General features: G+C 38.2%; 1 protein-coding gene across 5 annotated transcripts in view; it reads right to left on the reverse strand.

Annotated features, from left to right (window-relative positions):
- The window catches only part of tanc1a (tetratricopeptide repeat, ankyrin repeat and coiled-coil containing 1a), a 143,064-nt gene that overhangs the window by 41,506 nt on the left and 75,721 nt on the right, over positions 1-25,837 (reverse strand). For all 5 annotated transcript variants that reach the window (XM_088605509.1, XM_088605508.1, XM_088605511.1 and 2 more), the window contains exons 6-10: positions 18,770-18,900; positions 16,606-16,795; positions 13,545-13,811; positions 2,624-2,749; positions 800-1,081 (exon numbers count right to left, since the gene is read on the reverse strand). In XM_088605509.1, coding sequence (XP_088461635.1) covers positions 800-1,081; positions 2,624-2,749; positions 13,545-13,811; positions 16,606-16,795; positions 18,770-18,900 — 996 coding nt within the window. The remainder of the gene's footprint in view (positions 1-799; positions 1,082-2,623; positions 2,750-13,544; positions 13,812-16,605; positions 16,796-18,769; positions 18,901-25,837) is intronic.

The following is a 25,837-nucleotide window of genomic DNA, read 5'->3' on the forward strand; positions in this document are numbered from 1 at the left end:
TAAACCATTTCACTATCTGTCCACAATAAGAGACCATCTTAGGCTGAGCTGTCCATATGTCTTTCACAGTTCTGTCGATAGGGCATGGGAGCAGGAAAATTCTTAATGTAAAGGTGAGTACTATACTGTGACTTGCAAATTCTTAGAAACTCAGAGCTGTACAGTTACAGAACATCTAACCCTGACAAAAAATGCTTACAATAATTATTCTCTTGCAGTATTCTTTTACTTGGCTTTTTTAGACTCAAGTGCAGTGCCAGTCACTCAGAAACTCTATCTCACATGTGAAGGGACTCAATTTTCCAGTGTGTTGTGTTTTAGTTCAGTCCACGGGACTCTTTCTCCGGAAAATAACTGATGCAAAAATGAAAGCCTTGAATGCAACCAAGGCTCTTTTTATGATCCCTTCAAAGCAGCTTTGTATCTAAAGCTCTGAAGGTCCTCAACCATTCTAAGGCATTCGTTTTCTATTAAAGACCTTGGTTTTGGATGCACGGCAATTTCAATCTGGCATTTTACTTCTGAAACTCCATTAAAAACTCCTACGAACAAGTCAGAATTTCCAAAGACAGCCTACATTATTTCAATCACATTTTGTAAGCCGTTCCTGTAGCTCTGGTAGGCCCCATTTACACACGACTGAATTCCTTATGATAAATGTTAAAACGCATGGCGATTGGGTCACACGTGGCCTTTGGAGGATTAACAGGTTTAAAAGTTATTTCACAATGAGACTCTAATCCTATTGTCAATGCTGCATTAGTGTTCTAAGACCAACAACACACTGGGATTATCTCACTTTTCGGGGACGCGCTGGGGCTGTTGGAAGCGATTTGCCTCATTCGGCCTCCATGGCAGCTCAGCGCCACCAGCCGGGAAATGACGGCCGTCTTGCCGAAGCCGACGCTGCCCACGATGACCGCGCCTCTGTTCTCGCTCGAGTCGCCCCTCTTCAGGTTGTCCTCAATCAGCTGGAAGAGCCAGTCCCTCCCGATGAACACCGAGTCCGTGGTTATGCTTGGCACTTCAAAGAGCAGAGGCTTGAGCATGATATCAGCTGGCTTGTAGGGAGCAAACCGGGCTGTTGGACGAGTGGGGAAAAAAAGGTTTTACTCCCCACGGGTCTGAGGAGCTGGTTGGATTTAAAGCACTGTCACTTTTGTGCCTTCTTCAAGATGCTTGCATGTAAACTGCATTGTTTTAAACTAGGGGCTCCCAGTCCTGGTCCTGGTGCCCCTGATTTTTGTTTCAGCTGAGCTCTCAGTTACACAACCAAACCCTTCATTGACAGAAGGAGCAGAAGAAGGATTTGAACTTTTTTTTGCTCTGAAACATGCTGGAGATTTAATTGTAGTATTTTGCAAGGGAAATAAAATCCCAAACTTGTTACTACAAACAAAATGTAAATATTCCAATAAAGACACTTAGATCATTTAAGGCTTCGATTATCTAATTGAGGTTGGGTAGAATAAAAACCCGCAGGTGTGTAGGTTACCAGGACCAAGATTGGTGGAACCAATGCAGGACTGACTGTAAATGAAAATGAACTTAAACTGCTGGATCAGTACAAATATCTCTAGTTAAATTAAGTTCGTCACAATTTTCTTGCACTTAGGTTTATATTATTCTGAGACTGGGGCTGCAAGACACCTTTGTTTTATGAACTGCTATACCAATTTCCCTAGGGAGTTGGTAGCTCTTTTACAGACCACAGGTTAACACAGAGGTCTGAACTTGACTCCACTGGGAGCAGGTTTCGATCCTCGGGATATGTGTCTCATACAACAGTGACCAAACCCTCCTCCAAAATGAAAGAATTCATTTCAAGAAAATAATCGAACAGAAAAAAAAACACGACGTTTAATAGCTTAATTCCAAGTTTGGGCAAATTCAGTACAATAATATTTCACCTAATTTAATTTCTTTATGTTACTCTTCTCACTGCGTCTAAGATTATTTGGGGAATAAATGAATTCCGTAGTTTGACAAGACACTTAATCAGAAAGGAAAATCACTGTCCTCCGTCCTCAGCTGTATTAATGATAACTGGTAGCCAGAGATGATAAATATCTGCTCCAGGCTACATATGTTTTTGAGGCTGAAAAAGCAAGAAAATTATTTAAGTTACTGCAGTAGACAGTGCCTGCAGACATAATTGAGCTGGAGAAATTGAGTGTGCAATTGCTCTTCTTGATGTTTACATTTTTTTAAATGCAGTCTTTCTGTTTTGATTTAGGGCCAAACACATTTGTTTGTACTTTGCACTCTTTCCCATTGTATCTGCTAACCTCTGTGTTTCAGAGTGCAAGACCTTCCTATCCTTACCTACAATGCTATTTGTGAATGATGTTACTAGGAGGAGTACAGCCACTGAGCAATTTGCTGCATTAGTATTCTTTGTTTTACTTTCTGTGGGCATAAAGAGGCAGTGGGAACACTAAAGCAGAATGCATTGAAGAATTTCCTATGAGCAAAATAAACAATCTGCCCCTCTTTTTGTGGGGAATTAATGTGAATAATCTCATGCCTTCCAAGAGGAACTCTGCATCCAAAAAAACTAGCAAAGACAGCAAGAATATCCACAATAATGTAAAATAATATTCGGAGATGTCAACCCCTGTACCTTTTGTATCCTGCAGTACCCTGCCTCCTGCTGTGTTGTGCCAGGGCAGTCGAATGGAGGTCCGTAGTGGAGTGTTACGCTGTTCATCAAGATAGCTCAGGTCTTCCAGCTTTGTTGAACTTGTTGCTGTAGGAAGAAGGAGGAAGGAGGACAAACACCTGACAAATCAGTGTTAAGAAAAAAAAGGCACGAAGAAGACTAGACAGTTTTACTCAAGTTTCCATGAAGGCAGTCTGGACAGGTATATGTGGCAGTGCGGGTGAGTGGAACAGAGACCACTGAGACCCCCCCCCCCCCCCCCCCGCCTCCCCACACCCAACGCACACCTGCAAGGCATTAACCATCCGCAGCTCTAATTCAAACTGGCATCGATACAGAGTGTTGCACAGTGTTCACGGTACGCTCTCCCCTTAGCAATACAAATACACTGAGTGGTAAGGTGAGCAAGACCATTAAGACAACTGACAGCAAAAGCCAGAAGAGATTTAAGAAACAAATTAAGAATAAAATCAAGGTAAGGAAATATTCTTTTTAAAAAAAGAAGCAAAAAACGTGCACTACGCTTCACTGACCTTACTAGAAAGCAAAGGGATACTTGAACACAGCAGTGTTTTGGCAAATGGATCATCATTTTTTTTTATGGTTCTTATTGGAGGGACTAAAATCAATCAATCCACATTCACCTCCTTCAGGGACCGAAATCAATCAATCTGCATTTACCTAACTTTTTCTTTTAACCTTGAAGTGGCAATGCATTGTGAAAGGCATTAATTGTTGTGAAGGCTGAATTTAAAATTCCACTGAACAGCATTCGTACAAACACATTCTCACTAAAGCTGAAAGACCTTGCTCCTCTTTAATGAGCAAAAATAAATGTTTAATCACCCAAAGCTCTCTCAGCATACCGGCAACCTGTTTGCTGAGGTCACCTCCCTTCTCTAGGAAAACACAAGAGATTTAGCTACTTACAGTCTTTAGAAGAGGCAGGGAGGTAGGAATGGAAGCAATCAATATGCAAGACACTTTAAAATATCCTTCATTACAAGGACGAGGAAGCTAGACAGCACTTTGTAAACATCAGGCAAATACCTAGTAAAAGCTCATCAAGATACCTAAATGAATCTTCTGCACCGCTGCTTCAATCCATGGCCGTTGTGACAGTATTCAACTTGTAATTAGACTTGGCAGTTACTATACACGGATGTCACAGTGTCCATAACATTAACATTCAGCAAATGAACTGCCGAGGACTGATTTCATTTCTTCCCAGACAGGAGAGGACCCTTTAGTTTGAGAAAATGATATTAAAAAAAAAAGAGATCAGAAGAAGAACATGCAGAAAGGTAGTGTAGCTGCTCCAGTGTGGCTGAATACAGTTTGCACTGGGCTGCCTGAGAGGAATTAATCAATGGTTCTCCCAGCACAGTCACACTCCCTCTTCCCACATTGCTACAGAAAGAGAGAGGGGGGAGACGGAGAGAGAGAAAGAGAGGGAGAGAGATGGGGCGAGGAGAGAGAAAGGGGATGAGAGAGACGGAGGGAGGGATGAGGAGAGGGGGAGAGAGGGGGCTAGCAAAGCAGGAGAAATAAAGTAGAAAGTACGTGCAGAGAGAATGCTCATACACATCAGTCAAGCACCACGCTGACAACATCAGTTGGCTACAATGAAGATTGCTCTCGTCTCGGCGCGGACTCAATGAAACCGCTATCTTCTCCAAATCAGCCTGTGCACAATTATAATACAGTATAAATCTTTTGCTTCGAGTCAGATCACATTAAGTCTTACAAGAAATGTGTTTAAAATTAAAAGGAAATGAGGATAAGTATGAGTGGAATCATTCAAATTTGTATTCTGTCGTAGGGACATTTGCCATCTAGAAATGCATTAAAAGATTAAATGGTATTTAATTTCTTTGTTTATACTGAGCTCATTTTAAAGTATTAACAATTTTGTACCACACAAAAAAAATGAAATCCCTGAATGAAAAAATGCTTTGCTGTTCTGCAGCTCTTCTTGTTTTTCCAATTTCTTTTAAGCTCCAAATTATCCCTAGGGCACATTTTGTTTCCTACACAAGATTTCTCTTATTTGATAGTGCACAAATACTGTATGTGATACCTTAAAGTCTCCATGTTTCAAAGTACTTTGAAGATACCCTGATAGGTTAAAATTATTTAAAAAAATCTTTATTTGTAAAGCCTGTCCTTTATAGCTGTTGACTTTCTTGTCTCCCAAGCAGTGTACTGTTGGGGACTATGATGCTTTTACTGCTGAACTTCAGCGGTGCAGCTTTCTATAGTACTAGTATTAACAGGTAGTTTCCAATATAAACAGAATTCATAACCTGGCAATCTGGATAAAAAACCTTGACTTACCCTGCATCTCAGAATATTCTCAGATGGAAAGAAAAACTACAAAATCTAACTGAAGTTAAATTAAATTCCATTTTGGCATATAACCAACTAACCAGATTAAACCTGATACGTATTGCACTTGCACAGAACAGACTATTTGCATATTCATTAAATAATCAGGGTCTACTTGTTCTATATCTTATACTGTAATTCTTTATTTCAACACTTAATAAATCCAAATCACTAATCTTTAAGCCCATGTTATTTCTGGCATACAGGAATAATACAGTTACGAGTGTCAAACAGGTGTCAAAGTGAAACACTAGATGCACCACATGCTAGGTTTCAGACTCTGACACGCAATGTTGCCTACTCTGATCGGATCAAAGCACTCCCAGTATTGTGCAGCATTACAGGCCTTGGGTATATAAACAGCAGGTTAGTCTGAAATCAGCACAGCGAGTGTTGTAAACACTGCATGGATACAGAACAGCTTTGCAGTCTGCAGCTTCCCCTGTGCATGTAAATGTGGGATGAGACAGTAGCTTGGCTAACTCTCACGGTCACTGTGACACAGAGCCAGCTGCCCTTTCAGCTGCACAGCACAACCAAAACCACAAGAGGGGCGACAAGGCAGCTCGTTGTATAGCAAAAACATCAGAGTCCGGTTATACGGGTTTAGTCAGTGACGATTGTTGGCTTATCAACTCTGTTGCACCATTTTAGTTACAATTATGTCACTAAAACATATAAATCTTTCATAAAATTAATTTCTATGAATTCCATTTAGACTCTCCAGCTGCACTTCTGAGATAATAATATTAAAACATACAAATAAATAAGCTGTAATATCTGCTACTCTGATGTTACAATTTGCCCAATCAATACCCCAATAGCCATAATAAGGCAAACAAATGTTAAAGATTTAATCATTAATAATGTATGATTAACCCAAATCAAAACAGCCCCATACTAGTGTATATCATGGAGCAAAAAATAAATAATGCTAAAAGATACTATACTATTGCTGTACAAATTGGTTTTCTAATGCACAGATCTTTTAACATATATATTACATAGATGACAAGTAAGCCAGCTAGCTCCAAGAATTACAGTCCAATTGGTTGAAAACTGTATGGTCCTGAGAGGAACTATTCTTTTATTGCTTCACCATTCAGTCTTTGGCCACTGTTTTCAAGAACATAAACACCAATGGAAGAAAGTTTTTATTCTAAGAACCAGAAGTTAAAAACTATGTGCAATCGTGCACAAGTGGGATCAGTTGGGATAACCACAACTTTTAATACAAAGCAGTGACAATCACTCCTACAAGCATGTGAATGTGTTGCTGCATTTAAATAAGGAAAACAGCTTCAACACAAAGCATTAAATACAGCTTTAATTTGCAGGCTGGAGCAAACAGGCATACAAAAAATATACTGAGAGGCATTAAAATGCAACACATGATTACTGGAACTAATGGCATGTTACAGTTTTAATGCTCTCAGTAGAAACACGCAAATGTGTTACAAAACTTTAAACGCATAGAACTAAGGTATACAGGTCAAATATCAGATGCAGCGTTCTTTATTAATGAAGAGAGACAAAAACATTGCAGGACATTAGTTACTAACAAGTTTCCCCATTCTGATATGCTAGATTATACAAACTGATTTGTATAACTACATCAGCACAACAAAAAATAAAATGAAGAGAAAACTGGCATTCCATTCAATAACAGACCATATTCCACCTTTGTGCACAGAAAAATGGGAAAGCACTAAGGCTGCTGACTCCTAAGCACTGAGCAGATTAACACCTAGACTTTAACCACAGAACGGCCAACAGAGATCACACTGATGTAGCCTCCAGTAAAGACACAAAAAAACAAAAATCTATCGGTAGCTAAAAAAACAGAGCACCCCCATCTTCAGTCTATCACTAGTCAGTATTTGTAAAGTTAAGCTTACGACTACATATGGGGACAAGTGATAGAAAAATGTTTATCTCAGGCAGTAATAAACCAGTTATGTCCTTCAGAAATACTGTGATTTATGCTGCCAATGCCAATGAAAACAAAAGGGGGTTATTTATTCTAAAGTCTACAGAGCAGACACCAAAGAAGGGGGTCTAAATTATGATTACTGAGCACTAACCAGAAAAAAACCACACAGACAAACTGCAAAGACCATGGAAATGAAGAAGCATTTGAACCCAAGAGGTTCTTTGCTCTTTTTGTATTTAGATCATTTTATATTCTGTAACTCTATCGGCAAATCACATCTTATTTTTTAAATGCATTACTGTACCCATAAACACATGTAATTTCATGCCTTTAATAAAATGAAACAAAACCCAAGCTCTTCACAAAACAAAAGTCTTTGCGACTCTGACCAGCATGTAAATAAACCTATTGTCAGTCAGGAAACCTATTGAGAATTACCACAGCTGCAGGCAGTGTTTGGTTTTCTAACCTTGAAGCTACCACACTCGGGGTTTTGCTTAACAATTCCTTTATAAATAGAGGTTGAACAATGGCAACCAATAAACATAAGTACAAACTTGAAGCCCTGGGAGATATCGGCAGAAAGGAAGTGTTCCAGAAAACACAATGGAGAACCAATTACTGCATCCAACCCTCTTAATTAGACTTAGACTGCAGAACGCACAAAACAGCAACATGAAAAAATAACACCTGCAAATCCCCAAAGACCTTCAGACAGTGTGGTAAGCCATTCTGTATGCAATGCAATTCTCACCCCAAAGTAGAAACACTCCTAGAAACAGTGAAGGTAAAATGCTTTGTATTTGACCCTGTGGAGTTTGGGATAATGTGTTCATCTGTGTTATACTGTATTCATTTCTTTTAATCCATATTTTCAAATGGATAAAAATGCAATTTCAAATAATAAGCCATTATCAGTCCTAAAACTATCTAGACACCCTTCTTTACTTCACAATGGATTTATGGAGACACTGCAAAGTCCTTCAAACAAAGAACCAGAACTTCTGTAATGTTCTGACTTCTGTAAAAAGATGACTTCTGTAATGGTCCTCTCTCATTCAGTAAAACAAAGAGGAAACCATAGCTCTTTCAACAAGGCATCAATGGAAATTCCAATGCTTGCAAAAAAAGAGTGGATCATGCAATATTTGCCACATTTTCCCATACGAAAAGACTTCTCAGCCAACTTTGATGACAAAGCAACAATGGGTAAAATTAGTAATCATAAATTCCAATTCAACACTGTAGTTATATATACCCTGAACACACCTGAACTAGACTTCATTTAACCTGAAGTGTTGCAGCTATGCTGCAAGCCTTCGAACTGTCACAGAAATAAGGCCACAAACCATAATATAAAGAAAGCCAACTTGAACTGAGGCACCCATCAATCTATAGTACCATAGGTGACGTCAGCCTTTTCATTTTGAATTTTCTTCTCGTCCTGAAATTCCTTCAGCCTTCGATACAGTCCTGGTCAAATAAAGGATTATGATTTGATGCAAAATGGTAAATTGTATTTGCATTCAAACATGGTTACAAAGCTACCCTAGTACCCAAAAAAGTACAATCAATACAATAACACAGGGGCCGTTTAATTATTTATGTTTAATATCCTATTATACATTTTCTATGCAGCAGGACACAAATTTCTTAGAATACCTCTCCAATTCTGTCCTTGGATTCTGAATCGTTTAAGATGTAAAAATGGCAAAATTATGACAGCCACCTTTCTATTTCTTTTTTATTTAAAGAAAACAAAACTCTGATATCTGAATTAGGTTAACAAGGTACACAGTATCAGTTCCTCAAGTTCTGGTTTTTACTTTGAACAGAACAGGTGTAAAAATGCTCATCCTGTGCCTTTTGAAATTGTCGTTGCTGTGAAAATACATTCTTAGACTGAACAATTGAATATCTTCAGAAAGTCAACTAGCATTTTTTATTATTAACACCCTGACATTCTTAGTTGAAAAGGTTTTCCTGTGTAAGTTTCTGATGGCAACAGCAGACTTTCCCATAACACTGAGCAAATGCGCAGCCCTTTTCACCACTAACAGCATGAGTTTCAGGGGCATTTCCAGGGGCATTTGCCCTATAATAAAAAAAGGTGAGCCCATCTCTCGATATATGAACAACCGGGTTTATAGATTTTCGCTATAATGAAGTGGCTTCTAAACAATTTTGCTTCATGCACACAACAGGTCAATTAAAATAATCGTACATTTTAGGCAAAGAAGCCTAAAATAATGTACAGTAGACGAAGAGAAATGCATAACAAAACCAGTGTTAAGAACAAGAATGGGGAAAAGAGCAGGTTAACTATTCCAACAGTAAATATTTTCATGTCATGGAATCACTGATTACAGCAGCTGCTGTGAGGTATTTAAAGTTCTTTTGTTCTTTCAAAGCTCCTTCCACACATTTTACAACCTTAGTTGGCAGGGTGGGTGAGGCGAGCTGTGGGTAATTAAATAATTATTGATTTTGCAGACTGAATACACAAATGGGTTTAATTAAAAGATGTAGATGTATTTTCTTAAGGCAAGAGGTGTAATTATACTGGAACAGTCATACCAGTTTTTCAGTATCATGAAATGCATGCAATCATTACTCAGTGGGCATAAGTAGCTTCAGTAATTTTGACATTACTCTAAATGTACACTTACAGTAAAACCATCACACTTTTGGTAATAATGAAAATAAAAGCTATGATTTTTAAAGTACCAATGACATTTTTGGGGGGAATTAGGAAGACATCCTTAAAGAAGACGAAATTGTAGTTGTTGATTGTAACATATGGAAAATGTTAAATGTTAAAAACTTTTTCATCTGTTCCTTAACAGTACCATTTCTTAACAGTAACAGTACCATCAAGGAGACATAATCTAGTGCATAATCTAGTCCACTTAGATTTTAATAATCAGAATGGGCTTTAGAAATGCTGGAGGGGCAAAGTCTGATTTCGAGGTGATCCTAGCAAGGGAATTATTATTATTATTATTATTATTATTATTAAGACAAAATGAAAACAAAAGGTGTCGTTTACTTGTGACCATGAAATTCCAAAACGGATTTCTGCAGAATATTTTATTTCTGAAGGAGTATTCTGTTACTAATATAAAAAACCAGGTAATTTTTTTCATCCTGAATCACTACAGGCTCACACTCCTACCATAACAGCTCCTACTAGCCTCTTTGTGCTTGGTATAATTAGTTTAACAGTATTTCTGTAGGATTTCGTTTCCCTAACCATCCAGACACTAGTGACCAATAATAAAAAAGGGTTGAGTACAATTCTGGTTAAACACAAAGCCTAGCCTACAAACCCTGAGTATAGTGGGGGGGGGGCTTTATGTAAGTGCTCTGTGCCTAGTCACATATATAGACTTCTAACAGCTATTTCATTGTCATATGGGCAAACCAGGAAAACTGACTTCTTAAACAGAAGTGAGTTTTGCATTACAGCCAATGCTTGTAAACATGTAGAGCCTTATTGGCTAAAACAATTCTGAGTTGAACAGAATGATGATTTTACTCACGACTGATGGAACAGCTGTCATTGCAGTGACCTGGCCTAGGATAGAGTGATACATTACCTTTATTCTAAAACAGCTTTTTTTTTTCCAGAGGGGCAACGAGGGATTTGTTACCGCCAGTCTATTATTTTACATTCAGCTGGTGGCACAGCCACAGGTTCTTCACTGAAACAGAAATGTTCCTTCTCAATATTCAACCTTGTGGCTGAGAAGCGAATCTCTTACAGACTAACATGCTCAAAACTCCAGAGACCCCTATCAGCTCCCCAGACTTACTATTAACAAAGTGACATTCGCAGCTTGTGACATCCATCAACCATCATCTCATTATGACCTTCTCAGTCAGGTGCTGGCACTACACCATATTCTCTCAGGACCAGAAAGTAAAAACAGTACCTTCACACTCGCCAAGCTGACAGGTACTGGAGAGGAAGGAAAATGGAAAGATAAGCCCTGACACAAAGACTCTGACGTAAACCATCCTGACAGGCCACTACCTGTGTGAACCTGGAGGGGCCCATGATGCTGTGAGGACCCCTACACCAAGGTTTTGAGGAAGCTGATGTGCGGAACAAAGCCCACCTGAAGTTACTGGCACAAAACCAGCAAATTCACACACAAACAGGCGATAAAAAGAGACATACAAAGGTCATAGCCCACTGGACACACAAAAAAGAGTTTTCCTTCTTTTCTGGGGCTGACTGTTTTTTTGCATCTCACAGACTGGCCGTGCGCTTTGCATTCATTAAAACTCTCCTCTAAACCTGCAATATAAATGCAAAACAGAGAACGTAAGCGTAAATGTGAAAATAAAGACTTCCAAGTTCCTTATTCTTCAACTTGCAGTGTGAAATGTTCTGTCACATATTCATAGCTGTCTTTCAATGTCCTTATCTTCCTAAGTGGATGCTGTAATAACAAACCATAAAATGAAAGGGTGTTAATCTTTGGAGCCCGCAGTAACGGAGCTATATTATAACGATAGGAGCATACAATTTCTAAGTGCAAATGCAGATAGAAGCCATGGTCAGACAATTACATTTCGAAGATTATTATTGCAATTAATTTTTTATCATTAGAATTGTTAAGGGATTCTGTCTGATCCTTACAAACAAACGGGAAATAAAAAAAAACACCCTGGTAGCTGTTCAGCAATTTCAAGCACATCCTTATTAAGCAAAGTTATTGATTTATCTGAATGCAGTAAAAACTAACAGGTCCATGGCAAATATGCTACAGTATATCAAATATGTTACATTAGCTTTGTAGTAGCATCTAATACACTACCCCTTTAAGCAGCCAGAATTGCTTAAAAAAAGCAAAAGGCACACAGACCTTAGTAGTGGCACCCTGTATATTAAATAAATTTAACATATTTGCCAAATAAAGTACCTCAACATCTTATTATGTATGACCAGCTCATGAAAGTTTTTCTATCTGTCCTCCATACCTTACTTCTGTTTTTTAGACATCACAATGGTCAAGGTCACAAACAGCAATGAGTGAGTTCTGTCTGTCAGTCTCTGAAGTTAAAAAATCATCACTGGAGACACTCTCACAGACTATTAGAAGATTTTGTTAAATGACTGTAAAGTTTTAGTACATGTGAAAAGTCAAGAACAGTCAAAACTGTGTTTTTTGGACTTGTCTGGAAATTCCAGCCTCAAAAACCGAGTAGGCTTCTATTCTCGAATCTGCTAGGGTCTGCTTAACTAGATATCCCTACACTCATGAGTTAGTAGACTACTTACATTACCAAATGCCACACTTCATTGAAAACCCTTTCCGCCCTTTGTGGTTGATGATGAATGATAAAGATAAGCAGCATGCACATTAGATCAACCATACAATCGTGTATAAGTTTATATCAGTATCTGACAAGCACAATTACACAAAGTACAGAGGTGTACAAATTGACTTAATGATTTCAGGTAATGTGACTTCTTTTCAAATTTCAATTGCCCTCCAAAAAAATCACTCAATTGCTTCAGTGAATCGCGTGTAACAATCCTGTTGGGAGAAGTTCTGCTGGTGAATTTGAGTATAATTTCATCATTATAATCAAAACTCAAAGGCTCGTTGTCCTGACACCCAACCGTAGCGATCCATTTTGAGAACTCAATCCTTTGTGCCAAATTTCAGACTGCTTTATAAAAGTCTCACTGCAGCTCTTTCATTTATACATCCAAATGGCACTTCTCGTGCAAAATCTCAATAAGCACACACATTAAAAATGGAAATATAGCTCAGAGCTCAAAATTATAAATTCAGGGGTTTAGTTCATTTAAGCCAATGCAGTGCCACAGGGAGAAGGAGTGCGCGCCAAAGCTCAAAGTGGGATCCCTACAGCAGCTGTCAAGCTGTTCTCAGCAGAGCTGAGCAGTTGGTTCCTGTGGAATGTGGAACCGATCACAGAGACGAAGCAGGACTCTCTCCCATACAGACCCAACACAGTACAACGCACAACAGCTGTGTTAGTTTCGCCTCCCCCTGAGCAAGTTGCAGAAAATGGCATGAAAGTAGCCAGGACCCGCACAATAATAAGACCCCCCTTTCTTCATGCTCATAGAAATATTAAGAACTCCCACAAGCTGCTGAACTGGCAGTGGCAAGACATTTCCTGTTCATCCACCAGGCCGCAATAACACAGGCTCTCTAAGCTTCCTGGAAAAGCATATTCAAATCCCGTCCTAGGGGAACTCAGCTCAAAGGGGCAGAGGCAGCATTACCGCATTAATTTCCACCCCCTTCTCTGCCCCACTGTTTTCAACTACAGCTCTCCACTGCTGTTTCACTAACTGGAGCCACCTCCATGAAGACCACTGCATCAATATCACCTGACAGGCAGTGCGGGTTCTTAAACCATATTCGTTCTTGAATGCTTATACTGCAAAACCTTCCAAATCACCTATTCCTGCGTGAACAGTAGTAGTGAAGCTGAATGAGTGTCCCACTCGAAATCGGAGAAGCGGGCAAAGTCTACACGACTTCTCTACAAACAAGCAGACACGTGGCCGCTCACCTGCCACCGAGTTAGGCCGGGGCATCATGAAGGAGCTCTGCTGTGGGTAGGAAAGAGGACCCTCCCCTGGGCTTGCTCCAGCCGCATCCTGCTTGAGCGGGGCCTCTCCGGGGCCGACGGTCTCTTCCTCTGCCACAGGCGAACAACCATCCACCCGCGGGCTGGGCGCCAACCCATGGTGACCGCTGTCCCTCAGGCTGCCATCTTTGCTCCACTCTAAGCTCGATCCGCTCCGGTCATCGTTCTCCGAGGAGCTTGTAATTGTTGCTACGAGGTGAGAGGACCATGTGGTTTTAGGCATTCCATTACAATTACAAACACAAGGTTACAGTTATTAGACTAATCCACGAGTCCTGTTCTGAAAGTAACAACTACATTTCGTATTCGTTTATTCTTTTATTGAGTCACTAACTACCAGATAGATAATATAGAGTATCTATGTATACTAATATAATATCGACCAGATAATATAGAACAGGTGATCTGTTGTTTATGCCCTAAAAATTGGAATTTGAATGACATGACAATGTAGTCTATTATAAATCTTTTTTAGTTCAGAGTTTAATTTTTCTAACCCAGTATGATATTACAAGCATTCAACTTCTTTAATTTATTTTCATCTTCAGCGGTGGCGATTACTATACTGCATTTTTAAGATGTACTGCAAATGCAGTTAAGCACTTTTCCAGGTTAAGAAAGAAGAAGGAAATAATAATCATCATGCATTATACATTTATAATTCAAAGGTTTCACTGGCAATTCCTTCTGATGTGCATCTAAAAAAATGGACATATCACCCAAGATACCAAACGTTCGATTGGATTTAGTTAAAATTCTCAGATTCTTCAGAGAGCTGCATACATTAAGAAATCACAGAGAAAATGTTTATTGGGATTTTAGATGTGCTTTAGGTTTACACTGCAGCTCTGATGGTGACATTTTCAGACAACTAATGAAAGAACCTCTACTACTGTTGATGAGACATTGACGAGATTGATTCCTTATGTCAAGATAATCAATGTAAAGGTCAGATGAAAGCCTTAGGAAACAAACAGATGCAGGAATCAACAGTTGTTCTGTGGTGCTGGCAGTGTGACCTGGACAGCTCTTTTCACAAACGGATCGAAATGAAACTCAAGGCGTCAGTGTATTTTCTTGTCTGAAAAAGTAGGCTAGAACAAAATTAAATAGATTCTTCTGGGACAACGCTTGTAACAATGGTGAAGCATGAAGGGCTGCTCTTATCAATTTGTTTTAAAAGGTGAACTATTCCTGGTTTAAAAAGAAAAAACTTAAAAGCTAGTGTCAGACTATTTGTAGCACCATAACTGCTGCTCCAAGTAACCATGAGTTACTTGATAGCAAATTCCTTTATTTGTTTCTCTTGCGACCCAAACAAGATGTTATAAGGACTGATTACTTCTAAATAGAGCCACTTGAGCACATCATAGGCAAAAACACACACCTATAATTCTGAAAATAGTACGGACTGCTCATTTTATCTTAAAATCTCACTGGCATTAGAGAGCAGCTATGAGACAGGAAAATTTACTTTAATAACAATGACCTTGGTCATACCTTCTGCATGTTAGCAACTTAAAAAAATCAAAAGGGATCTTAGATTTTACTGTCTAAAACACATAAGACAACAAATATAAAATGAACTAATGACTCATAGCAGCCGAACATAATAATGGAAAGTATGACACAGAGATGAAAAGAACTTCTGAAAGTCTATCATGTTTTCTTTTCTGGACTTGGATACCAAGGATTTGGGTGGCTTTCATGCACTATATTGAGGTGTACCTCTGTTTCCTTTCTAGTACTAACAAACATTGAGGTGTTGTTTTAAAAAAGATCACGTCAGCCTGGAGCACTTGTTCAAGCTGAAACTACAAAGAAAGTTAAACCATATTAATCTTCTGAATGCAACAGAAATGCTTTCTGAATTGCCGCATCACGAAGAACTTCGTGAAAGCGCCTCTGAGAAGAAGTCCAGTTTTATATGCTGTAGGTGCTACAAACAAACAGCTCGTTTCGGAAGTAGGTCCCTGCAAAGTAGGACATTTTTGCCATTACATTCTGGATGAAAAGGAACACTATTTGGAAAACGACATTACTTCACATTCGCAATTACAGTATCAGTATCTCAAATTAATAATTTAGTAGCTATAATACGCCCCATGAGGCCTGAGATGTGCGTCATTGTAATCAATTATGTCAACGTTTGCCTGTTGGATTAACAATGTGTTGAGTTTTAAATATATCCAGATCTCCGGAAACTCTGCAGAGCCACTGCATGGATATGTCCCTCCATAACGACAGAACAATTCTGTCCTTGGAAAACCAACAAAAATGTAACTAAAAACATGATTAACATTTCAACAGCCTTTTTAAAGTTATTTTTTATATCTGAAAACAGAATTTAAGAAACCTTACACTGTTTATACCGATAGGTTGGTATTAATGAAAAGACCAATTTAGCATGGCTTAGTTTTGTTTAAAAAAAAAGCAAATTAAACCTTGAAAAAAGAACAATAATACAGAAACAAAGACTTACTATGGAAATGTTGAAACAGTTTGAGTAAACTTCTTCCTGTTTTGAGCAACAAATTAAAAACTACATTCTAATTAACTTCTATTTGGTTATTCTGACAAGCTACAAAATGGATTTCCTTTCTCTTTCCATCTACCAATACCCTGTATTATCAATATTTCCTCTAAATCTCTAATATTAATACAACTTCCACCAATACTAATAACAACAGAAACACACACGCCCTCATCAAGTTTTAGAAAGAAATGGAGGGAGGAACAGAGGAACACCTGTGCCTGACCAAGGCTGAGAAACACAGGACAGCAAAAGAGAAAGGGCCTGAAGAAGGCCCCACAGCCGAAACGTTGCGTCTCTTTTTCCTTTCAGTGTGGAATAAGCTTTTATACCTGTTCCTTTGAAACAAATTTTGCTGCTTTAGAGTGCCTGCTACAAAAGGTGGGATGTTATAGGGATTTAGGCCACAACACAGCATGTCACCATGTCCTTAAGTATACGATCACTTACCTATTATGCCGCTGTCCTTGCTTTCGAGTGTGGAACTGGGGCTGGTAATAGTCCCACGGGGGCTTGTTTTGTTAGTGGCTGGCTTGCTGATGCTGCTGTTGAGGGTAGAGCACGGGCTATCTGTGCTTGGAGATGCAGTGCTGCTTGTCAAAGTGGAGCACGGGCTAATTCCCTGGCTGGCTATTGTGCACTGGAGAAGATGTAACAGAGAAGAGACCATTTATAATGTTAATGCCTTCCGTCATGACGTTTCTCCTAAATTGATCTGAATTATGGATCTGCTACAGCTGAACCTGCATTATCCAATTAAAGCATAAAAGCACAAACTGCCTTCCTTGTCCCTAACTTGTAGATATTAAAATAAAAGACGACACTGGGGATAACGTTTGAAACAAGGGCCATCATTAGGACTGGAAGGCTGTTTGTCGTTTGTCTTTCTTCTGGGTTTTGAAAGGCCCAGGACCTTTTATGACCAAAATAACTACATAACCAGAAGATATTTATTCAAATCTAAGCCGAGGATAAAATTAACTTTTTCTGCCGTTTGCATAAATATTGTAAAAAGGAACTGGGAATCAAAAAGATGTGCACAGATTTATATTTTAAAGTGATCAGACAAAGCAATGTAACTGAAGAAAATATGCTATTACATCTTTGCAGAGAGATTTTACAGCATCATACCTTTCATTTAAAATGAATCACAGCCTAATCATAAGAACACTCTTTACCTTTTCCTTTATTTACTGAATGCTTTCAAAGCAATTGACAGCAATTACATTTATTTTCCTCTTTAACACTATCTTTATATACTATACACTATACTTCAAATATGCCAAATACTATATTTCTGAGGAATACTCTTTTTATCTTCAAGTGTAGGCAGTCATTTTAAGCTTATATTATCTAAGAATCAATCCTTCTTTTCTTTCCAGAATGTGAGACACAAAGATAGCAATATTCCCACAGCAGTCCTTCCAGTTTTTTTTGTATTTTCTCTCCTACAGTACAGTATATAGGTCATGAAAAGTGACTTCTAAGACGAGGGAAGAAATGTACCCAATGCCTGGTCCTTTGTGGTTAATGCCTGCCAAGAGTCTGACACTCAGAACTTCTCAACTCAGTTTTACATCCTCCTTCACTTCCCAGTACTGTTAACTGCCCTCCTAGGTACCCTAGGGGTCATCTGGTGACTTCAGCATACTTTCAGAAAATTTAAGTTCTCTAAAGGCTAGACAATGGATAATAAAACATGCTGTTATTAGAAGTGCAATTATCTTTAGCAGCAATCCTGCATTCTATGCCTGGTAATAGAGTACCACTCTGCCTATGGAGCACGTCACATACGATTTATAAAATAGACTTCACAAGCAGCATAAACCCACACAAGCACCAACACACTATAGTGAGACAGCATGGTTTCATTATCAAATGAAGTAAATGCCACTAAGGGAAAAAAATAATTACACTGTCTGTTCTCAAACACACAGGACAGATACAGCTGAAGGGCAGCCTGCTGCAAGTATGGAATTTGAAAATACTAGAAAAATATTCTGGAAAGTACTTTTTTAGATGTCAGCATGACGTTAAAATTTCACTTCTATTCCTAGCTCACAAGTTTCCTTTTAGACATCTTTGCTAATGGACGTGACTTATTCTAAAAAATAAGCCTCTTACAAGCACCTTAAATTACTGATATTAAGCAAAAATGTCAAAAGCATGTCTGCGCACTGAAATCAAGGACTTTAAACTTTTATTCAAAGGACCAGCCTAATTAAAATAGCAAAACAAACTCTAGGCTTAACATAACCACTTCTATTTATGGACTAAAGCTGACACTATCACGTTTCAAACTTGTTCAAAAGGCCATGTAAAGTTTCTGTCAAGCTTATGAAATAAATGTTTGGGTACCTGACAGAGCATTGCTATAGAGTCCCACCAAACAGATCATTAATTCAAGTACTGAGGGAACAGAACAATTTCACAACATAACAAAAAGGAATAAAAGAAGTTACCCTTATATGCAGCTATTAGTGTTTTAATCCCACAGCAATTAGTGTTGTATTCCAGTCCAAAGTGCAAAATCAAGCAGCAACAAAAAAAAAGCATCCCCTTTCACAGGCGAATTCAACTTTCTCCGTGCTGCTGCAGCTGGAAAATGGCATACCTTCTTTTCATTCTTGTCTTCCATAGGTATGTGAGCCGTGCTTGGGATCCCTTCACCAAGTAAGAAGCCCAGTCTTGTCATCAGTTCCTGAGTAGCGTGGGAGGAGCTTGGCTCTTTCTCAGCCTGCAGTTCTGGAAGAAAAATGGCTTAAGTTATTCCCAGTCCAGCTCGCTGGCCTCCAGCTTGGACAAGCAGCTTTGTATACAGTCCACCAGGCCAACACATGTCTGGAATTGCATGGCCTCATTGAAAAAGTGATGACAGCTTTGTCTTTACAATAGACCCAACTGCACCACACTCAGTGGCAGATTACAGTACACATCAGACAGGAACTGAATTGAGATTAGTAATTGTCAGTGGAATGGTATTTGAACTCTGCTGCCAGATGTGTGTGAAGGATGATGCCCCCTCACAAGCAGGTGTGCCCAAGAGTAAATCTTTCATTGAAAAAAATGAAGCTGGTCTTAATACAAGATTCCCACAATGCATCAAAGAGGAATATAGTTACCAATACTTTAGCTGTACAATGCATCAGAAAGTTATACAGTATATAGTACGCTAAACCCTCAGTTTAAAAGACTTCTTTTTAACAGATTTCAGAAATATCAGACACAATCTGCTAAAAGGGAATCAGATATCTGACTTTCCCCTCAATAACTTAGGAATGAATACATAAAAAACTAGGTAAATACTACATATAATGCAACATATCGTATGTGTTAACGAATTTTAATCAGTATATTTACAACACATGACATAAAGAGCTTGTATAACAAAAACGGCACAGGATGGATTTTTTTCTACGTGCCGACTGCAATTGTTTAAACAATAAGTCTAAAGATCTATATATATTTATTTTTCTCATATGATAGTGCGTTTTTTGGTTGAAAAACACCAACAGTGATCTGTGATTGCTGAACGGACATTCTGCAGTAATAGACACCCATTCCCCCCCTTTTAAGTCTTTTAAACCAAGGGTTTACTGTAGAACAAATTACAATACTGCATTGTGCCAGCAAACCTCTTTCTGTTACTGATATTTGATCTGATTAAAATACTTCTTATGAAGGGTAAATAATGCCTTACTTGGTAGTAATGAAGTATGTTCATTATTAAGTGTCTAACAGTGTGCCCAATTACAAAACTACTCCTCTAAGAAACGTGATTTAGAAAATACACAGAGTTAAATTTCAGTTTCCTCTTATCTTGTTTATGTGCAGAAAAGTGTAGGAACAAATTGTCTTTTACAACCACAACCTGGAGAGTACCCATTTATAGAGCAGGACAGAGGCAGAAGCAATCTGCTTGAATTGCCTTGCTCAAGAACACAACAGCAGCCTCCCACCTGCGACTGGATCTCATGACATGGTGATGCAGAGCCTGATCTATGACTCCACAATGCTGCTTTATTTATTCATTTGTTGCAGAAATCTCCTTTTCATATACAGTACAAATAACGACATGCATGACAACAAGATATAAAAAGAAGTTGTTGGTATGTGTAGGGAGAGGTGGTCTGTGAAATCACACAATATTTCGTTACCCTGAGCCCTTCAGTGATTTACTAGCAGAATCATTTCCCTACAATGCGTTCTCCTCAATTAATGATTTGCTTAAATTCACATTTCTCAATACATTTTGAAGAAAGATGGAGTCTTCCTCCTAAAGACCTGTCATTCTGATTGTCTGAAGCAAAAGCAGCTGGAAAATCTCTGTTCCATAATCAAATCTTTCATAATTAAGAAATCTTTTCCATCAAGATGCCTGAAATAATGTATCCCATTGATACCGCTAAGAAATAATATCACTCATTTCCTGACAAACTCCTGACATGCAACATTAAACAACCATACTTCCTATAGTTAGTGCTTTATCATGTGTTATTAACTGTAAGCAATATATGAATTAGACACTTAAAATCTCTAAAAAAGATAATTAACTTGCTGTCTTATGAATATTTAAGAAATAGCATAAAACAATAAGATGAGCCTATGAAACAAAGGCAAAGACTGAGAAGAAACCTCTTGTATTCAGATTAAATTACACTCGCAAATCTGCATGCCAAATAACAACCTGGTCACGAAATGAACTAGGTTTTATGTACTCTGTGTAATAGCTTTTACAGCCTACATAAATGTAGCAACATTCAAAGCCCTGTAAGACTACTGCTTGAAATGACAACAAATGCAGTTTGGGATCAACCCTTTGGGTTGAAAGGTATAAATGCAATGTTTCATAGTAAAAGTCAAAGTAAACATTATCGTATGTTTTAGGTTTAAAACCATTGACTAGGGTTTGTGTTAAAACTACTGTTAGGTTAAGGGTAGGGTTATGGTTATTAATTTCAATAAATGTAAATTTCATTAGATTTTCACTTTCCAGCAGAAGATAAAGTATTACCAGACATCAATTAGTCATTAGTTAATTCGCTTAGATTTTTTCATGGAAAAAAAGAAAAATGCATAAAATGCATCAAACAAAACAAAAACCATCTATTCAGATTTGTATGAAAACAAAGCTTAATGTTCACACATATCAAGAAGCTAGCCCTTACACATCTCTCCCTATCGCTACCCTGACAGCAAGAAAAGTAGGCTTAGATGATATCTGAGAAATATCTTTGAGATGTAACAGCTTTTAAGATTTTTTTTTCCACGACTATATCTTCTTTTCATCAATGCTAGGGACTATTATAATTGGACACAGTGTTCTGGGAATTAATTAAGCTATTACACAGGCAAAGAGGCCCACTTACAGAGAGCCGTTTGCAGCACCATCTCCACAAACTAGCAATCAGGAAAGATGAAGGGTCTCAGGAGAAGGTTCCATTTATCAGGGTGGCTTTTATTACTTAAGTCTGACAGCTCAGTCCATCAGCAATTCATTTAAAATGCTTAACCCTCCGCACCTCCAAAACAATCAGCCCCTGTGTCCTGTGATAGACTATTGGTGCAACTATTGGTGCAGGAACAGGGGAGAGGAAGAAAATAGTGCAAGCTTCAAGCAGTACATGGACAAACTCAATAAATCTCTCAAAATGATCAAATTCCTCAGCTTTGAACTATAGTGCCCTTGAAAGTGGCAATGTTTAGTACAAAAGTATGTACAGTTTATATTTACACATCCAAATAGTGCAGTCGGTGAAAAGAAACTAGGTCATAATAGACTATATTATAATAACTTAATTCACTGCCATAATTTTACACGTCTATTGTGCATGTTACTTTTACTCTATTATTCATTATACCTCCGCTGAGATGTTACCTTTAGTGAATCTAAATATGACCCATTCACGAAATGAAATAAAGCTCTCCATATTGGAACTGCGGTTGTGAGAATTTAAAATGTGGGTACCTCCCAGCATGACTGCAATTTCAGTACCCATTACTGTCGAAAATAATGTGCGTCCTAGTATACATTTCAGTAAGAGCCGTGTTTGTCATGAACTTTCATCAGTGTGATGCTTTTCTTCAATTAGTGAACACGGTTTACTGAATTACACCAGTATATTTAGTTGGTGACGCTGTGGGCTCCCCACAATCATTTGACTACAGGTAAAGTAGGTGATGACAACACTGAACACAGCATGGTATCGTTTGCACACATTAAGTTCTGATGAAGGTGATTCAAGGTTGAAAGTAATTGGCTTGTAAAAGACTACTTGTAAAAATCTACACCCCTTGTACAATCTGTTGCAAGTAAGATAACTGGTGGCTGATTAGTAAGTAAATCGTTGCTCCACTATTATTATTGTCATGCCTAACAGGGGTTACTCACACTTGAAGGCATAACACAGCAACATTTCACCAGTGTTACTTAAATCAAATTTGCCCCTATGAAACTTTGAAATAGATAGGATTCTTGTTTTAAAAAAAAACCTTAAACCTTGTTCAAGAAATTGGACTGAACAGCTGTCTCTCTGCAGTGCCACCTCAATTGCTAACATATATTACTCGCATATAGGCTGGCTGTGCTTTCATCTTACTTTTGGCAAGAGCTCAATGACTGTTAGAGGGCTGTGCTGTATTTTTTGGAATTCGAGAAAAGTCTAGAGGGTTCTAGGCTTTTTCAAATCTCACCAAGTGGACTAACAGAAAGGCTATCATTACTGTCTTCCACAAACTGTAGTGAAACTGTTTTCACTATGTAAGCTCTAACCAAAAACCCATATCTCAAGGTCCTTCATATCTTATGTTATTGAGCACTTACAAATCTCTTCATTTAAAACTGCTCTAAAATGAATATAGTTTGGCTAGCATTAAATATATTTTCCTTCAGTATGTCTACGGAACAGGAAAAACATAAAAATGATTTAAATGTTTGAGCCACCAGGGAATATGCTTCCCTTAATTCTTATTATCCAGTTTCCTGAAATAGCCTAAACAGCTGTAAGCCAATGGTGGTATACAGCTTAATCTCCTCTTCTGTTAATTTTAAAAACTACCTCCTAGTCTGCTGGTTATTCAGGAAGATTGTGCAAAGTGCAGTGCAAGTTAGCAGACCTAACCTAGAATGTTTTATTGATTAGGTAGCTATTAAAACTATTTCTTCGCAAGTGTACAATTCTGTCAGGGTCTGATTTGCTTTCTTCTTCAGTTTATTTTTAGTGAACATCATCTTAGGCTTCTTGCTGAGGTCTTCGTCAATAGCCTAAAATAGCAACACTAGGAAACAACATTATTTAAGTACTTCAGCCTGGGTCTATCAATGATCAAATTCTTAAAAACAATGAATCCTCAGGTTTTCAACTTAGCCTTTTTTAAACTACAATCATTTGCTGTGTTTTAATAGCTATAGGCTCAAGTTTAATGGAGGAAAACATAAGATACATATAAATCACATTTGCAAGAACAAATATGGAACACACAGATTTTAAGACTTAACGGAGCGTGACTCAATGGGACAAAAAATGAAAATGGCATAATGAATCATTTCAAAATGAGTTACAACATTATTGTGACAACTGATGTGCTGTGCTTGACAATTTTATAAGTTGAAAATTGAGGTTACTTTGAGGTGCTAAATGTTTTTCCTGTAGTGTTACCTTTCTTTGGTGAATTTGACAGCTAGTATCTTTATTAACAGAAGTAATGTGCAAAAGGAAAAGGATCACAAATCTCATACCCTTACAGCTCTCTACTTTCCTACAACCAAAACTTAATCTCGTAATAACACGAAATGCACAGCACATTCCTCCTGAACAGGTAACTAGTAGTGATGTACTCTTTGCTTAAAGCACCTATTTGCATAATCAGTGTCATACCAAATGGCATTCACTCAGTATGTTTCAAGACATGTGGTAAGATGACAAAAGATGAAGGTGTTGTGTTCAGACTACTTTAATAAACGTCTCCTATATCACAGTCCTATCAATCTCTAATAAAACAAACCACCACACAGACCATTCCTGATTTAACAGACATTTTATTTTAGATCAGAATTTGGCACAGAATGTGGACTACAAACAGCTTTTGAGGTTTTGCTTTTTAAGCTGCTAATCATATTACACAAAGTTCTATCTTCTCTCCTTGAATCCCAGAGGAATTAGCCCAGTCTCTCTCAAGCAACATGCATTCAAGAACTGAGAATTTCATAATAGGATCAATTATTTTTTTTATAACTTTAATGGCCATATACAATTTCTTGTATTAGGCATTTGTGTGTATGTGTGTCTGATGGAGAGCAAGTTGGGGTATGCAAAAAGGACAGACAGGGAGAGAAGCTTGGGGTCAGAGCGCAGCCATTTATACTGCACCCCTGGAGCAGTTATGGTTAAGGGCCTTGCTCAGGGGGCCAACAGAGTAGGATTCCTCTGCCGGCCACAGGATATGAACCGGCAACCTTCCAGCCACAGAGCCACTGCATCGCAAATAACATTTACAAACAAATGGTTTGTTATTGGTTATTAGTAGTTAAATGATCTAAGGATTTTGTCCAGAAATTTCTTGAAAGAAGCCAGGATATCAGCTTCAACGACATGGCTGAGTGACTTGTTCCACGCTGCCACAACCCTTTTGCAGAAAGAACTGCCTCCATTTGTGACCTCTGGTTCATATGCACCTACTGTACATGACGCAATCACCCAGGATAAAGATACATGAGGGACACTGCAGCACCAAGAAAGCAGCAAGAATAAACATAAACCTGACATCTTTAACAGCCCAATAAAAGTGCTATAATAAATAAAAGCCAATAAACAGAAGTGTGAAAGTCAGACTTTATAGGACTTGCTCTTCATGAAATGGGCGTCTAACATGGATTACTTATACTGTGGTAGATATGCCTGAAATTAAAACAAGTGAAAGCTGGTTGAAGGATTAAGACACCAGCGTATCTCGTTAACAATTTCACGGTAATATAACTTTAAAAAAATGCCTGAAAGAAAATTAAAGTCAACAGCCTGACAAATTTAACGACCTCCACTTCAGGCTCTTGCAGTAGTGCAAATCATATGAGTGACCTGATTTTTTTTTTTTTCTGCTGGTGTGAGAAACCAAATTTTCTCCTCTGTTGTAGCATACAAAAAGGCAAAATCTCCACCATGTTTCCAGAAAACGCTGTTATAGTGAGCTGCCTTTTAATCCACATTGGTATGGAAAAAATTAATAGTGGCAGCCAGCCAATCAAAGTCTCCAGTCACAGCGAAGTAATCAATGGGCTGAGTCAAAGCCCAGGCAGAATACATGATTCTGAATATGCCTGCACTTCGTGTTGGTTTGAAGGTGTTTGAAGGAATTGGACACAAAGAGCAGTGGCCACACACTACCAGCAAGACACCAGAAAGTACACCGCAGGTCAAATAGCATTTCAGATATGGTAATTTCACATTTGAAACCAGCATATGTTAATATCAGCTCAAACGAGAGGAATGTGTAATTTTGTATTGAAATGCAAATTACCTACAGGTTAATTTTAATAATGTGTGGCATCAGCCTTGGACATTCAAGACTGTAACAACAGTTGTTCACAAGCAACACAGACTGCAAATATATTCTCTTGCAAAACAATCATTTTCCTTGGACTGCTGAACAATAAAAGGGCTATGTCACTTGTAAACTCAATAAAACT

This window comes from Lepisosteus platostomus, chromosome 14 (assembly GCF_059453375.1).
Source record: "Lepisosteus platostomus isolate fLepPlt1 chromosome 14, fLepPlt1.hap1, whole genome shotgun sequence".
In the NCBI taxonomy this organism is placed as follows: domain Eukaryota; kingdom Metazoa; phylum Chordata; class Actinopteri; order Semionotiformes; family Lepisosteidae; genus Lepisosteus; species Lepisosteus platostomus.